We start from the raw sequence: 16,383 nt of genomic DNA, 5'->3' as shown, positions 1-16,383 counted from the left end.
ACATAACAACAAGCGAGTCCCAGAAATCAAATTGAAGAAAGCTGTCGATGCAGCACTAAATGTTTTCTCCTCCCCATCTTTTCTTCCTCTCCACTCGTTGAAGAAGTCCACTGCTCCGTCTTTCAACAAGTGGCACATCAGTGAGTGCAGTTAAGTCTGATTAAGATTTTTATCATTTGGCAGGCAATGTCTTTGAGTAGCAGCCTGCAGTCAGAGGTGAAGGCCCTCTGCGTGACCTCTCTGTGATGTTTAACTACCTTTGAAGTTTCCCCAACACCAGCACAAAGACAGGCTCTGTGGGTTTAAGTCAGCTGGTGCTTCTCAAGAGATTAAACGAGTGCAGGAGCATGTGTGTGTGTGTGTGTGTGTGTGTGTGTGTGTGTATCTGTGTGTCAGACAGAAGAGAGCGAGCATTCACGAGTTCCAGTCACAGCAGATTACAATGTTTCTGATTTACAAGTAAGTGCTGCCGACCCAGACTGTTTTGACAGCAAAAAAATATCTCAGTATCTGAGATATGTGTTTAATATCTGAATGTTGAGGCCCGAGGCGGTGTGAAATTCAGATCAATTCGAACCGCTGAGAGAAGTGTCGAGCTGCTGGATGCCTTGCAATGCATTCTGGGGGCGAGGCAAGAGTTGAAACGAGAAGATTAGAAGTCACTGTATAGTCAGAACCTCCACACGACTAGACTAAGGCAGAAAGCTGTGGGTTTTAGCAACACTTTGATACTGTTCAGGGTCACGTTGCGGAAGTTTTGAAAAGTTTTGCCGAGATCACAAACTGTTCCGGCGGGAAAATGGGCGGCGCAACGACTTAAAAACCCTAAATTCCTGTGATTAGATAGAGACACCTCCCTCGTTTGATGTCTGGATAAGAAACAACTCCTTACAAGAGAAGTGGAGGTCTTCAAAGTTTTTCTTTCTTTTTGTATTTTACCCGAAGCCTTGGGCTAAGTACCCTCCGGAAGTGTGTGAGTGCAAAGCCAAGAGTGATGGATGGAAAAGGGGGAAAAGAGAAAGAAAGAATGAAAGGATTTGTTTTTTGGAAAAAAAAAAAAAAAAAAAAGAAAGGCTGCAGACAGGAAGGCCCATGCAGTGCAGGTTAAAAAGGGGCTTTAACCCCGGCTCCCACGCCCAGAGAGGAAGACAAAGATGGAGCTCAACAGTTCGCCTCCTTCACCAGAATGGACGCCTGTTTGGCTCCGCTGCCCCTCCTCCTTTTGCGACTCAATGTGAATTCCAAATCCCCAGTCGAAGAACGTTAACCTCTCGCTGTAAAAAAAAAGAAATTCACTGTCATGAAAATTCATGTCAGTTTAGACTTGCTCTTTTAGCATGTAAGCAGCATAGACGGAGATGTATGAAAGTGCTTCCATTTAACAAGGATTACCAGGGAAACAAAGAGTGTTTGTTTACACCTGCACTTTCATTTCTCTATGTAAATGATTTTCTTTGGATATTTTCCAGGCTCCTCTCCTAAGGTGAAGCTGTGTTCATCCTCTTCTTCCTTTCTACTTATTTGTTTGCAGGAGCGCTTAACACAGCAGCACTCGAACGCCCCTCGTCACAATTGTCGTCTCTGCCAAAGATTATCTCGCCAAACCCACAAGGTTATAATTACGGCTTCCACCCAATGAAACACTTACCATATGGAAGCTGCAAAGTGTGAGAAAAAACAAGGAAGTCAGAGAGCAGTGATTCATTGTTTCTGTAAAAGAGAGAAGTAGCAGAGAGGATCTAAGTGAGGACAGGAGAAAGTCAACAAAATGAAAGATAGCGGCTCGTATCGCGCGCTTGTTTGCAGATGTTACTGTACGAGACGAGAAGCAGATGTTTCAGGCAGGCCATTCGGTCACATGACAGCATAACACATGTCAAACCATAAAGCTTCACTACAGATAACACTCATCACTTCTCACACTATCTCCTCAGCAGGGCACGTCCCTGATAAGACAACATTTCAACCGTTTTGTTTTTTTTTAACTTTTAACACTAAATGAGGTATGAGCTGCATGTTATCAGCACTCTGTTAGAGACAAAAAGTGAAGTTTTGTTTTTACAACAGTGAGGAACGATCTGAGCAAAAAGAGCACATTCTTGTTTTTTCTATTCAGATCAAGCTCAGATGTTTCTCAGTGCTATTATATTGGCCGGGAAAGCGTGTTTTAAGTCATCTTTTTGGCCTAATGACGCATGACTGCAGCGATCGAGGATTATGGGTGTTAGTTTAAGAGAGTCTGGATTTCAGTTCCACAAGAACAGATTACTGTGTTGTCTCTGTGTCTGTGTTATGTCTCGCTGAGGAGACACAGAAAGAAGAGATTCTCTGAGAACGTCCGGGATGACACAGACGAGCTGAAAGGCTCAAACGAGATTACCCGGAGCCTTGAGGATTTTACAGAATTATTGCAAGTAACGCTTCATCATCTTTTGGAAAACTACAAAGCAATTTGAAACACTTTTATGATGATCTGCCAAAAAAAATCAAGTGAGCAGAGTGTACAAAGATATATTGCAACAATCTGCTTGTGACTTCATTACTGTTTTGTGTTAAACTTCGATTTTTTTAGCTAATTCTAAGGTTTTTTTCATGCTTTTGTCTGGAAAATGTCTTATTTCGAGCTTGTGTTTGTCCAAAATTATATTGGCTTCTTTAATTCCTTTAGTTTTTCTTGCTACCATCAGTAACAAAGCGATTGAACTGTTTAATCAAATCAACAGAAAAGAAAGACGTATTAATAAGAGGATGACTAATAAATGAGATTCTCTAAATGCAAATCCTCAAAAATAGACACCACAATTATACAGTTCTGGCCTTTCTCAGCTATTTTTTGCCAACTTTATGTAGATTATAATTCATAAATGAAAATGTCTGTGATGTCTGAAAGCTGTTATACAGATCATTTCACCCACATGCTGCTTATTTTAGAGCACAGATTCACTGTAAACACAACCTCCTTTGCATAGGAGACACACACTGGCGTAATGGATTCTCTTCATACATATGAATAGCAGTTATATCATCCAAAGTGACGAGAGCCTTTTTTTTTTTCCTTTCTACTGTTTGTCTTTTCTTTTTTTTTTTAAACAAACCGGGTACACAGAAAGTTTCAAAACCCCTTTTATGTGTAATCACTGTATAGTGAATAATACACACCCTGCTATAGAACAATGAGCTCACATGTGTAACTGAGTCACGTTATGAAGAGCAGCGGTGCGCCGTGGGAGCTTTTTACGTGATAGAGTCCACCTGCCTAATCCTGTTTCGGTAACTGATCTGTGCTGGCCACAGGTCATGTGTGAACACATTATAAATCTCTCTGCTGTGGACTGGTGTGTTTAACCCGAGGTACAGAGTGCTGCATTAGACGTCCACATTCATCAACAGGCTGGAGGTTATCATCTGGAAGCGTTAGTGTGTGTGTGTGTGTGTGTGCAAGCTTGGGATGGGATGCATGTGTCCATACTTGTGTGTAGTTCGTGTGTGGAGATTACTGTTGACCCTGTTTTATTCCCACTCTCCCACAGCTATACTTTCTTGCTGCTTTTATTGAATTATCTTTTATTTGGCCATATCAACGTGCCTCTTTGCCAGTCTTTGAAAGTGGCGCTTTCATAAGACACTGATGACACAGCTCATTGGATTTAGCGGCTAATCACAGGCTTTTTAATGTATTCTCTGTGATTCATGGAGATTGGATCCATTTATGAAGATTTATGAAAAGTCTCCCATTTGCATCCATGAGAAGAAAGGGGTTGGGTATTTCAGGCTCCTTTATCTGCACTCCTATCTTTTTTTCATTTCAGCAGCAGCGGGGTTTATCGGGGATTTAAAATGTGAATCATAATCACCCCTCCAAAACACATTTACGGTCTTAGATTGGATTTTGGGGAAATATTAAATGTTGCTTCTTCAAGCTACCATTTGTGTTTTGATTAGGTGTTCCTTGTGATGGGATAAATCGTCTCTCATTTCCATGTTTTCATGAAATTATATAAACCTCTTATCTTTTAACCAAGAAAATGCCTTTTAATTTCAATATTGATTTCGACTTTTTGTAACGCCCAGTAATAAAACAAATCTTTCCTCTCGCTCTTTTCTTCTTGGAAACAAGTTCCTTTAGCACACACAGCAGTATCATCTCTCCATCTTTAGTCTGAATGTCATTTCCATGTCTCTTTGCAGGTGTAATCCGCGAGAGCTACCAGAAGGGTCGTGACCAGCTTGTTCCTGTGACCTTGTTGGCCATCGCTGTCATCCTGGCCTTCGCCATGGGCGCCATCTTCTCTGGCATCATCGTCTACTGTGTCTGTGACCACCGGCGGCGAGACATAGACCTGACAGGCCGCAAAGAAAAAGACAACCACCACCTCCACTCCCGCCGGGGCTCCATGAACAGTGTGACCAAGCTGACAGGCCTGTTTGAGACTCAGGCTAAAGACGGTCGTCCCGAGGCGATCCTCACCCCTCTGATGCACAACGGGAGACTAACACCCAACGGGAAGATGCTGATAAAAGCAGACCAGCACCACCTGGACCTCGCTGCTCTGCCAACGCCTGAATCCACCCCAATGCAGCCGCGTCGGAAGCACAGCCGAGGCAGCCGGGAGTGGGAGAGGAACCAGAACCTCATCAATGCCTGCACCAAGGATATGCCACCAATGGGCTCCCCTGTCATCTCCACAGACCTACCCCTGAGGGCCTCGCCCGGCCACATCCCCAGTGTGGTAGTTCTTCCTTTGCCACAGCATCAGCATCAGCTCCAACCTCACCTGCAGCAGTCCTACCAGCACGAGTACGTGGAGCAGCCCCACCACAGTGACCTGGGCATGGGCCATGGCGTCATGGACGACCAGGGGGCCACACTGGAGTACAAGACAGTAAAGAGCCCCTGTCACAACCTCACCATGGTGGATCCAGATGGGATGCTGCCGCCGCGAGTGCCCCAACGAGAGGCATCTCTCACCATCCCTCCGGCCGTCCCTCAGATGGGCAAACGCCTGGAGGTCCACTCGTCGGTGTATGGGCTCAGGAAAGGATCAGCATCTTCAGCTTCTGGATCCTCAGCCCTCAAGAGGCACAATACCAACTCATCTAACTCCTCCCATTTGGCGAGGCATCACAGCTTCCGTGTGGAGACCCCGCCCCCTGCGCCTCAGAGGGTGGACTCCATACAAATGACAGCACAGGGCATATCTCTGTCCCGGCAGCCCAGTATGAGCTCCTACGGTTCACTGCCTCGAACAGGCATAAAATATCTCAAACCTGATGTCCCGCCCAAACCCTCTGTAGTCTCACTCTCAACAAAAGTCAAGTCCAGTGACTCATGCACATAGTCTGCTAGTTAACAAGTCAGTCCAATGTGAACAGACAGTAGTGAAAGTTTGTGTCTGAGAGAAAAAACAGGGAATACTGTACAACTTGCATCTCCTTTTAGTGTTTTTTTTTTTGTTTCATTTCGGTGTACAGTACAGTGAAAAATGCTACACAGTTTTTTTAAGAAATCACTTTCTTTTTATATAAATATGTAAATATTATAAAAATGGTTGTCGTCATTTGTTGCCGTCATGGAGCTCATGCTCCGGCTGGTTCCTCTGTAAACACACATGGGAACATGCGCTACTGAAACCGAAGAAGATGAAGCTGTCCTGAATATTTCATCCAACGGCGCCCTGTAGCATCCAAGGCGGTGGCTCTGTCTCTTGTTTGTGGTGTCTTTTTGCCGCCGGGACTTGACCTGATACTTTATCACGCTGGTAAAAGCACATAAGAGGACAGCGCTGGGAGAGGGGTTTGGAGGATAATCGTTGTACAGTACCTTGAGGACTGAGAGAACTGAGCGAGCGAGCACTCAGAGAGAGACTGAGCTCGGGCTGAACGGACAGACAGCTGCTTGAGTTTTGTCAGAAACTGTGAAAAAAAAGCCTCTCAGTGTTACAGCAATCAAGTCCTGCCTGGGTTCGACTGAAGGCCGGAGGAACTTTCTACTGTACTGGTTACTGAATAACACATGACTGTTAATACTAATAGCTTGTTGTATTTATTTTTATTAAGTGCTTTTGAAAAAAAGACTGACTTTTTAGGCTCGGAGAGAGAGGACAGAGAAGAGATCTTTTAATATGAATTAATCAAGTATGAGAAAAAAAAAACATATTTAAAGTCATTAAACTGGAGCTCGTAGAACTTTCTTGATGACTTATGGTAAATGAGGTCTTACTGTGTGCTCAGTGGGACCGGCAGCTTCAGATATATGTGACCTCTGTGAAGAGGAGGAGATATTTATTTAAACTGTGCCAGACAGGGACTTCTATCTTCAAGGACCACATTGTCCATCATTTCAGACCAATCATTAAAAAAGACTTCCCGTTATCTCACCCTTTTCACTCCTCCCCCTCCAATCAGCACTGTGGTTTTTGTACAAGTCGGTAACATTTGTCCTGATTGGTTGCTGGCTTACCGGTGCCATCTAAGCTCACTGTTGCATGTTGCAAATACAAGAGAAGCAGCTGCAGCAGCAACAGTGCGGGAATCTGCATACACATACATACAATAAGAGGCTGTAAGAAGTGACGCTGCAAGCAAACCGAGCCTCTAAATCTGAACGTGTCTTCGTTTGTAGCGGCGTCACTCAGACGAGCAGGCAGAAAAGAGAAAATCTGAAAAAACATCTGTATGGCCTGCTTCCTTTTCCACATGTAAATTTGTGCCTTACACCCCTAAAGTAGTGACAATGTTTTCTTTATTAGCCGTTAACTTTGTCTCCTTGTAGTATTTTTATTTTTATTTTTCTTACATCATGATGTTTCCCTTGTTTGATAAAAATGCAATTAAAGAATGTAGGTGTTATTGTTGTAATTCTGGTCCCTAGACATAAAACACTTACAGTCCAGAGGGAGGAAAGGAAGAGGGCTTCAACTTGTTTCTTTCACTCTCTCTCTCTCTCTCTCTCTCTCTCTCCCTCTCTCACACACACACATGCACACACAGTTATATTTGTGGTTCATTTCTGATTGTGCCATTAATGCGCTAAAAGCAACCCTTTATGTTGTCATGTTGTGCTGGCAGTGTCGATGAAGACGTTGTGTTTTTGATTTTATATTTTATACAATTTCAAGTCCTGTTCTTTTTTTCTTTTTTTTTTTTTTTACTGTTTTTTTTTTTGCTGTCTGTTGGTTTGGAGTGACAATTAAATGACTGATTAACTGAGCAATTAACATTTGTTACTTGAGAAGGCCAATGTATGTGTATCTTTCTGGTGCACTGCAATAATAATAATAATAATAAAAGCAGCGTCAACACTAGCAAGTATGAGACACTCATGAGAACGTGGTGTACCGACACAAGTCTAGGCGTCTTGTGTCTGTTGTTACAAAAATTTGTTATGCAGTTGCATAAACAGGCTGGTTCCTGTGAAGTGGGTTGACATTTTAAAACAACATTTTAGAGAAAAGTTACTTAATCCTCTTTTTTTAAGAAAAAAAATATGTTTTTATCGTGCTTCAGTAACTCTCTTTATCAAGGCCTTAAAGTTGGCTGAGAGTTGGACTTATCTGACCTTCATTTAATTGCTTTCACTGTCTTTTTACTTGAGGATTTTTATCAATCACCCCCCCCCCCCCCGAACACTTATATCAACAGAGCACTCCCTCAGTGTCGTATGTGTAGATACATTTCTTGATATTTCAAGCAATTTTCTGTTTCTCAATGGAGGAAAAGCCAACTATGTCTCAATCCACAGCTAACAGGGAGAATGTCAAGTAGAAAGTTAGAAAGTGACCTGACTAACATGTAAATAGATGCTGGTTGCAAATGGCAGGGTCATGGTGCAACAGATGAGGTCAAGGCAGGAAGGTGCCTCTTTAGAAACACGGTGTGGCATCTGTCAAGGAAGTTATCCCTGTAATGAAATAAAGCTATGATGACGATGAAGCAATTTTAAAACGCCCAAGATTAGTATAAAGTGGTGTGTTAACCACAGATTTAGAATATACCACAGCATTGTAGACTTCAAGAAATCTCCCACGCCTTGATTTCTCAGATTTTACAGCTAAATGTCTTGAAATTCGTCCACACAAATAAAAACTGAAAACATATCGTCCACATCTTAGGTTGACAAGTGCATTTAGATTTGCGATTCTTTAACAAGTGTTTTGATGTCGAGTTGGGCTTTGAACTTTTGAAAAGGCTGGATTGCGTTTGACTGTGAAGGCTGCTGTGGACTGTGAGGTTCTTTGGTGTGTGCCTTTTTTGTCTTTCACCCTTGTTATGATCCACTGCTACTAGATGCAAAATCGACAACTCTCTTCTCAACTTCTCGACCTTTTGAACTTTGTAAGCTTGTAAGATATTGTGACGTCACAGAGTTTTTTGCCCTACTCTCTTCACTTCCTTAACATCTGATTCACAGCTTAATGTATGTTGTAAAGAAAAAAACTCTTTAATTTAATGCAAAATGTAATTAAAAAAATAAAAATAAAATAAAATTCTTGTCATGAAGATTGTGGTTTGTCCTTGACTTATTCTTCATTTCTCTGCCGGAGGAAGGGAGACGTTATACATTAAAGGTCTCATTGTTGTTTGGGGGAAAAAACCAAGCCTGAGCTTTGCACAGGATTTAAAGCTTCTTTGAATCCATTTGAAAGAAAATATTGTAACACCGTGTCCTCAAGTACACTATTCTTCTCTGGTTGTAAAGCACCCCAAACCCCTGGAGATGTGAGAAAACTTTCCTTTAGAATAAGATTCTAAGATCTTGGAGGATGAATCAACGTTAAATTGAAGTGAAAACGATTTCTTGAACTTTAGAGTGAATAAGAGTGGGTTATGAGCAGAAGGAAGAGGCTCTAAACTCGGTTGTACAATTGATTCTGTGGGTTAAATGAAGCAAAATATTTTGATGGAGATTGTGGGCAGCTCTCTGTTTGGCAGACTGGTATAAGAAACACTCTCAATTAGCTTTGAAACACATAATATCTACAGAGTCATCAGGAGAGTTGTTTGAGTCAGTGGTAAATCATTTACTCTCATATAGAGAATCAATAATCAACTCTAAATAAACTGCAAATGCATGACAGTAAATGGATTCAACATTTTGAGATCTCGTTTGTTTTCACCAGACTTATGAGGCAATATCATTTCAGTGTGGTGGTTACATCACAAGTGGACCAACAACAACAAACAGTATCATTTAATATACATTTAAAATGTGAGAATACAATGGGAGCCAAACATAACCCATATTTCTGCTGGAGGGATTACCACAGGTTCACTTAATGCTGACGTTCTCCTTGTTTGAAGTTCTGAAGGTACTTCAGAAATGATGATGACAAAAGAGGAACAATGGTGATAGTGTGTTCTTGCAAAAGAGTTGTGTAGTTACGATTAACTGGGGGTGAAAATTGAATCAAGTCACAGCACGTGCCTGATGGTTGCCTTGTCTCCTAAGAGAAGTAAGTGAGTAAAGAACACAAGTAGGATTTGTTTAAAACGAGAAAATAAAGCACTAAATGCAGAAAGAAGAAAGACGCAAAAATTGACTATTCTTTTTGCGTGTGTTTAGTTTGACATGGATTCTAAACACAAATCACATCACCCCAAGCTGCTGACTAACACTGACTACAACGGCTCCCATTTCAGATGGGAGGCCTCCAGTTTCACACGTTAGCACATCATTGGTATCATTCTGTCAGGAGCTGTGGCTTTGGCAGGTAGTTTGACACTCTGTCCTTTGATCCCGCTGTGAGTCAGAAGTTTCATGCGCTGGTAAGAGTCAGACTGAGCATGGAGATCAGATAACAAGGATGTGGTGCAGCTAATGAGGCCTGTCGCTGCCTCCACAATGCTGCATTGTGCTGCCTCCATGCAGGAACCCGTGTGTTTATGTACTACTCAGAGATCAAGATTCAGATATTCACCACTGAGTCCCTGCCAACATGACAAGGGCACAATCATATCTGGTGGTGACTGGTGCGAGCTGAGATGATCACAGAGTTAGTCACAGTGTGGTTTGGTGACCTCGAGGTCAGTGCTTAGGAGGTCAGAACAGGTGTGTGTGTGTGTGTGAGGTGATTGATAGAGCAGACATAGAGTCAACATGTCAGAGTCAGTGCAGATAACAGGTTATATCTCTGATCTGTGTCAATACCAAAGCAATAAAAACCTAAACATGAATGCATTTGAAGGGTTCTTTTATTTCAGCAAACTTAACTTAGTGCATCAAAATGATTTTGTTTGTGGATAAAAATGGATTATGTTAGCGCATAGAGGCATTAAACATATTCAAAAGTGTCTTTTCCTCAAAAGATCAAAAAGATTGGCCGGGTGGCCTTGCCCACCCTTGAAATCTGATTGCCCCCCCCCAGGTGCTATACACCCCAAAATCTTTAAGTATTATTAATTGCTGCTTCCTGATTGAGACTATGATGACTTGTGTTAAAATCAACAATTTGATATGTTATGCACCAGGCTTTTAGTAGCTGCCAGTAGCCATGTATGATTGATTGAGCCATATATTTGATTGATCATGTTTTTTGTTACTTTTTTTTCTGTCTCTTTTTGTTTGTATGGACCACAGGAAGAATAGTTGTTACTGCGGTAACCACTAATGGGGATCCAATGTAAATAAATAAATAAATGTATTTCAATGTGGTACATTCGCAAACTCTGACTCTGAACGCCCCTTCCTTTATTTTTGAGTCCTTTAGTCTTGCACTTTAAGATATGCGAATATAAGTAGTGATATTGATATTATTAGTGAATGTAGGCCTATATAAATAATAAACAAATACATCTAATTTGTGTGTTTGTACACACAAACTTCATACCACCCCTGCATAAAGCAAGCCAGTGCTCAAGGTTGCTCCCTCCCCCCAGTCAGAAAATTCTGGATACTTCCCTGTTAATACTTCATATAGTCTTTGTCTTGATATAAAGATACAGAAAGGTATGAGTATTACATTTTACAAAATATTACATTTTGTAAAATGATTACATTTTACAAATGTAATCATGTCAATGCCACTTGTATTAGTTTAACTTGTTCCTGTTCAAATATAGAGATTTCTATGACAGGTCACAGTGTGTGTTTACAATGTGTGTTAACTTAGTCTCAGTGATACGTAGCTTGGTTTACGTCACATTAGATTGTTTGCCTCTAATGTCCTGAGGAGTCCCTGTGTGTGCATATTTGTATTTGGCAACACAACCTTCTATTTTAGGCAACTCAAGTTGATACCCAATTGTATTCCTTTGTTGCATCATGTATCCTCTGGTATCATTAAAATGTTCTCTCATAAGGTGAGCGATGTGCATATTTTCTACACCTTAAATGAGACTGAATATTAGAAACGGCTCTTTGTGTAAGGCAGTACAATTTGGAAGCACAAACTTAAAATCTTTGCTTTCATGAAACTTGGATTTGATTCAGGCACATTAGGCTATATTAGCTTTAGTTAGATGTACCTACTTATTAAGCTATGATTATTCTTTCTGTATGTCAGAGATCCAATTAAGGGAGAGAGAAACCTGTGACTGAATAATTTTTTAAAGTTTACTGTTTATGGAAACTCAATGCATAATTCATATAGAAATGATAATCTAGAGATAGGTATGAATTGCTCTCTGATTAGCAGTTTCCATAGATTCCCTGAATGCTGCAAATCTCTTGAGTGTAAATCAGTCGCTTTTCACTCTGGCTCATGACCCGACATTATGACCTGTCGATCCCTGAGCTCGATGGCTCATGTCCCTGCCAGCAGCAGCCACCAAGGGCAGCGTGCCAGACGATCAGTGATCCCAGCAACAAAACAGCCACACAGCCAGCTGAACAGCTAACCAGTGAGCTAGCATTTAAACCCTCCAGCCTGCCTTTAAGTAAAGCGTGTTGTCATTCACAAGCTGCCATCCGGTCCCTCCCCCCCAATCAGTGCAATGCAACCATAATCCACTCTGGCCAAGGCCTGGCAGTGCTCATTTCTAGTGCACTGCAATCTGTGGTCACAACAGGCTTAGCCGTGTGTTAATCCTGCTGTCCCATCCAGCTATCATTATCCCCACACTGATACTGTCTGCTTCTGCCGTTGCTCTTAATGACGCACACTCAAGGTTTTTTTTTTTTATATATGCATTTTTCTGACAAATAAAAACTGTTTGTGGTGCTACAATGACGCAAACCTTGACAAAAACAAATACATTCACCAGAGACACATTGGCAGAAAAAATCAACAAATATAAGAGACAATTATTTGCCTTGTCTAGAAGAAAACAACTGCATAGATATAAATACAGTGTAAATATAGGGCGGCAGAACACACACACACACACACACACACACACACACACACACACACACACACACACACACATGAAGCAGACGAGTCACACATTAACACACTCCTGAGTAATGGTTCCCCTGTGAATTAATTACTCTCTATGAGTCATTAATGGAGGTCAATAGGCCTCTTAATGGCCATTCACTATGTTGGTTGGTTTGTCGTTAATGTGTCATAGAATAAGTGCGTGTGAGCCTCATAGTCGAGACTGTGTGTCTGTTTCTTAATCATTTTGTTGTGTTGAATATATACACACACACACACACACACACACGCACACACACACCGTCTGTACCTTGTGCAACATTCTTAACTACCGTTGACAACACTAAGGTCAAGTCCTCTGTTATTATTCTGAGGATTCAAAGGGTTTCAAAAACCTTGGAGGAGTTTTTTTTTTGCGTTCTACAATTTAAAATGTAGAACTTCTTGATAATTAATGAGGTAGTTTCAGTTACTTTTAGTCCAATAAATAAATCAAGCATTAAGTATCTCTACTGGTTTACTCCTATAAGTGAGGAGAAGACCACATTTTCCAAACACTTAAGGATTCAATTTTGAGGGATAAAATACAAGATACAAAAGTATTTTGGATTGCATTTCTTCATACTGAAATTTTAATTCAACAAATTACTTAAACATCAAAAATCTGAGATTCTCCTCCACTGATCAGTGAATATGTTATGCCAGAAGACCGGTGTGTCAGCCCTGCAGAAAGGGTGTGTATGAGTTTTTAAACAATGCTATGATCTGTTACGTTCTACTTCTTATCAAATATTCACTTTTGTAGATTCTGTCATAGCATACTGTTTCTTGCATCTCTTTACCTTTTTTCTCTGCTGTTTTTGTCACTTTCCAACCGTAAACCTTCCAACGTCACAGTTAACTACTTTCCGCGGATTGATACGATTACAGTTTAATGTGTGACGCAAACAGGCACATTTTTCACTCTGACTTTTTCTGGAGTTTCTCCTGCAAGCCCCCTAGTATTTTTTTCGACAGAAACTTCAGGTGAGCTGAGGCGACGCATAGCCTAGTGGTTATGTCGTATGGCTTTAGTCCTCATTGACGTGGCCGTGGGTTCGAATCAGAGCCCCTTTGCTGCATGTCAGACTCCTCTCTCTCTCTGCCCAATATTTTCTGTCAGCTGTCCAAAGGCTAAAAGGCCCAAAAAAGCAACTTTAAAAAGAAAGAAAGAAAAAGTCTGGGTGAGCTGATGTCAGAACGCATCAGGATAAAATCAGGAGAATTCACCTTAAGCCAATGAAAGGGGTTGGTGATGTTTATATCCTGTGACTGGTGCAGGACCATAGACTGTCTGCATGGGACTGACATGATCTCCGTGCACATAATTAAACTGCTGCATCATGTGTTTCAGGAGCGGTCCTCCTGAAATGTTCAGGAGTGCAAATATGAAAATAACTTCAGTCCTTCAGTCTGTGAGTAGAGCCACATCCCTATAGCAACTTCCTGCTCTTCATAGTAACTGTTCGTTCTTCATAACAACGGTGTGCTATTGAGGGAAAGCGGACTGTTGCATTCTTGGCCAATCAGAATAATTTATTTTACACAGCCGTTTAGTAATGTACCTTAAATCTAACACAGGAACAGTTATGCCTTCGTCAGCAGTATTGGAAGTCTGTAGCAAAAAAATACAAATTAATGGATTTGTGATCTCTGTCTGACACTCCAGGACTCTTATCAACAAACAATTTTTTATGTATGTCACTGTTATTGTTGTAAAATGTGAAGGTAAGTGAATGGCACTGACCTGGTGTTCATAGAGGAACTTTGACAAACTGATGACCTAAGTGTTTTCAAATCCTGACTCTACACGCAAAAAAATATGTCTACCAATCTGTTTGTTTTAGTGTGCTATATTTGTGGCTGTAGAAGTGTTTATGTACATCAGTTTAATCTGTGAATGCCTCTAATCCTAGACTCCTGGAAAAAGAATAATCTTCCAGAGGATGAGCTTACTGTTGCTCAGAACCTGCCCCAACAGACTCATTTAATCATAAAAATAGAAAACAATAAAGAAATACTGTTATTACTGTTACTGTTATCCATATAATCGTAGATGCACTTTTGTTCTGTATTATGGAGGTTTACAATCACAAACCTTTGTTACATCTTGCTGTTGACTATGAATATGATTTCTTTTAAACGAGTGGTCATTTAGCACATCTGGTAATCTGCTGAGAATGTGTTTTAACAGCCAGCCGCAATCCCTCACACTGAACCTTACGTCTTGTGAGCCGAACAAAATCTGCACCAATTCATATTAAACTGATTAGGTCTTGCAGAAACCTGGATCCTGGCCAAAATTCAGTGCACAGCGGAAATGATTGCCTTGTCGAATTCATAAAAGCACACTAGAGACATTCTTCCCCTTGTAGGAAGTGTACTATCACATCCCAAGCACTTAAGCTGCACTAAATGTTGCTTTAAGGCATTAAGTTGGCCTTGTTGTGAAGTGGAGAGACCTGTAGAGGTGTAAACTATGAAATGGGCCTGTGTGCTGTTGCTGCTATTGAGTCATGAAGCCCGCAGGACACAGAGTGGAAAGATAAAATAGATTCAAATAGATTACTGCCTTAAATTATGACATTTATTCAGTGTATCAAGATTAACTAGATGAAATGGGACAGATTATGGTGTAGTACATAATTCCAAAAATTCCAAAAATACAAAAATGATAAAATAGCCTCCTGATATACAAGTGTATCTTCATACATCAAATATAAAGCCCATGTTATGCAAAATTCAAAATGTGTGTCATTCCTAGCACTCCATACGCGGTAAAGCTGCATCTGCTCCATGAACTTAAACCAGGAATCCATTTAAACGTCCTCAGATGGGTCTCATGATATGATGACTCACTGAAACAGCAAGACGCACATCGCATGCTGCTGGGGGATAACAGCTTAATGCTTGTATGATTTCAAGCACACAAAACATGCATCATTCAGCTCAAACTCCTCAGAACCCTGGAAGAATCCAGCATCAGAATCTCAGCTTGGATTCACAGGAACAAGGGCGAGAGCAACTGTCTCTTGTGCTTTGAAAAAAAGCCTTGGGCTGTGAGGAAGAAGCAGCAAGAGGAGTATACCTCTGAGACTTCTGATGGCAGAGTGAGCAGGGAGAAGAGCCAAGCCTTGTTCTGCCTTTATAAGCCCTGCTGCACCTCATACATCCACGAACGAGCAGGAGAGAAATTGGCAGTGGGAATAAGGGCAAGACGGTGTAAATTTGGAGCACAAAAGGCTTAAGGGTGCACTGTGCAAGCATCCCTGTGGCCCCACACACACTCACCCATGCAGCAGAGTTTGCATGGGGCTTAAGGAGAATGACTGGCGAGGGGATCAAAACAAAGCCCCTGGGTGATGTTGGAGGGGAGCTCAGGGACCTGGGATGGAAGTCTGCTCCTCATTTTATATGTACTTTCAGACGTGCACACACTCACACACATATTCCAAAAGGCTAAGAGCATAATGACCATACGAGGAGGAGAGATAACCCCCTAGAAAAACACCAAGAGAGAAAAGTCAAACTCACATGCATTTATGCACACACACACACAAGTACACACACTTAGTAAAATGCTCAAACTGGCTGAATTTGCCAGGAGTGAAAGATTAATCCTGTGAAACTGTGTTTGTGTGGAGAAACTTAGTTTCAGTGGTCCTCCAAAAATTGAGAGGAGATGCCAATCAAGTTTGGAGCACAATAATCTGTGACCTGGTTTCTCAATGCTGTCAGTCCCTTTGAGGGGTGGAAATAACAACACTACAGCTACATCCAATTATTTTCGTTTCTGGGCATTTTTCGGCATTTTCCTGTAAACATGGCTGCTATTTTTATAGTCAAAGACTTTCTCTATCTAAAAATATATACATAAAGGATGCATCAAATATTGTGCTGTATTTGCAAAAGACTTTAGTGTGATTTCACGTGCCTAAAACAGTGTAGGCTCATCAAGCAGCTGGAAAACTTGGCCATGATTTACGAAGAACCAAAAAGTCAGAATTTATGGGAGTGCAGCACCCAA

At 41.2% G+C, this 16,383-nt stretch overlaps 1 protein-coding gene across 3 annotated transcripts in view; it reads left to right on the top strand.

Moving 5' to 3' along the window:
* The window catches only part of sema6a (sema domain, transmembrane domain (TM), and cytoplasmic domain, (semaphorin) 6A), a 113,287-nt gene extending 104,788 nt beyond the window's left edge, over positions 1-8,499 (top strand). For all 3 annotated transcript variants that reach the window (XM_065949592.1, XM_065949597.1, XM_020630475.3), the window contains one exon: positions 4,189-8,499. In XM_065949592.1, coding sequence (XP_065805664.1) covers positions 4,189-5,339 — 1,151 coding nt within the window. In that variant the 3' untranslated portion in view covers positions 5,340-8,499. The remainder of the gene's footprint in view (positions 1-4,188) is intronic.
* The last annotated feature ends 7,884 nt before the right edge of the window (positions 8,500-16,383 follow it).

The sequence above is a fragment of the Labrus bergylta genome, chromosome 2 (genome assembly GCF_963930695.1).
Source record: "Labrus bergylta chromosome 2, fLabBer1.1, whole genome shotgun sequence".
In the NCBI taxonomy this organism is placed as follows: domain Eukaryota; kingdom Metazoa; phylum Chordata; class Actinopteri; order Labriformes; family Labridae; genus Labrus; species Labrus bergylta.
The sequence above is the reverse complement of the archived record's forward strand: the minus strand, read 5'-3'. Positions and strand labels throughout refer to the sequence as shown.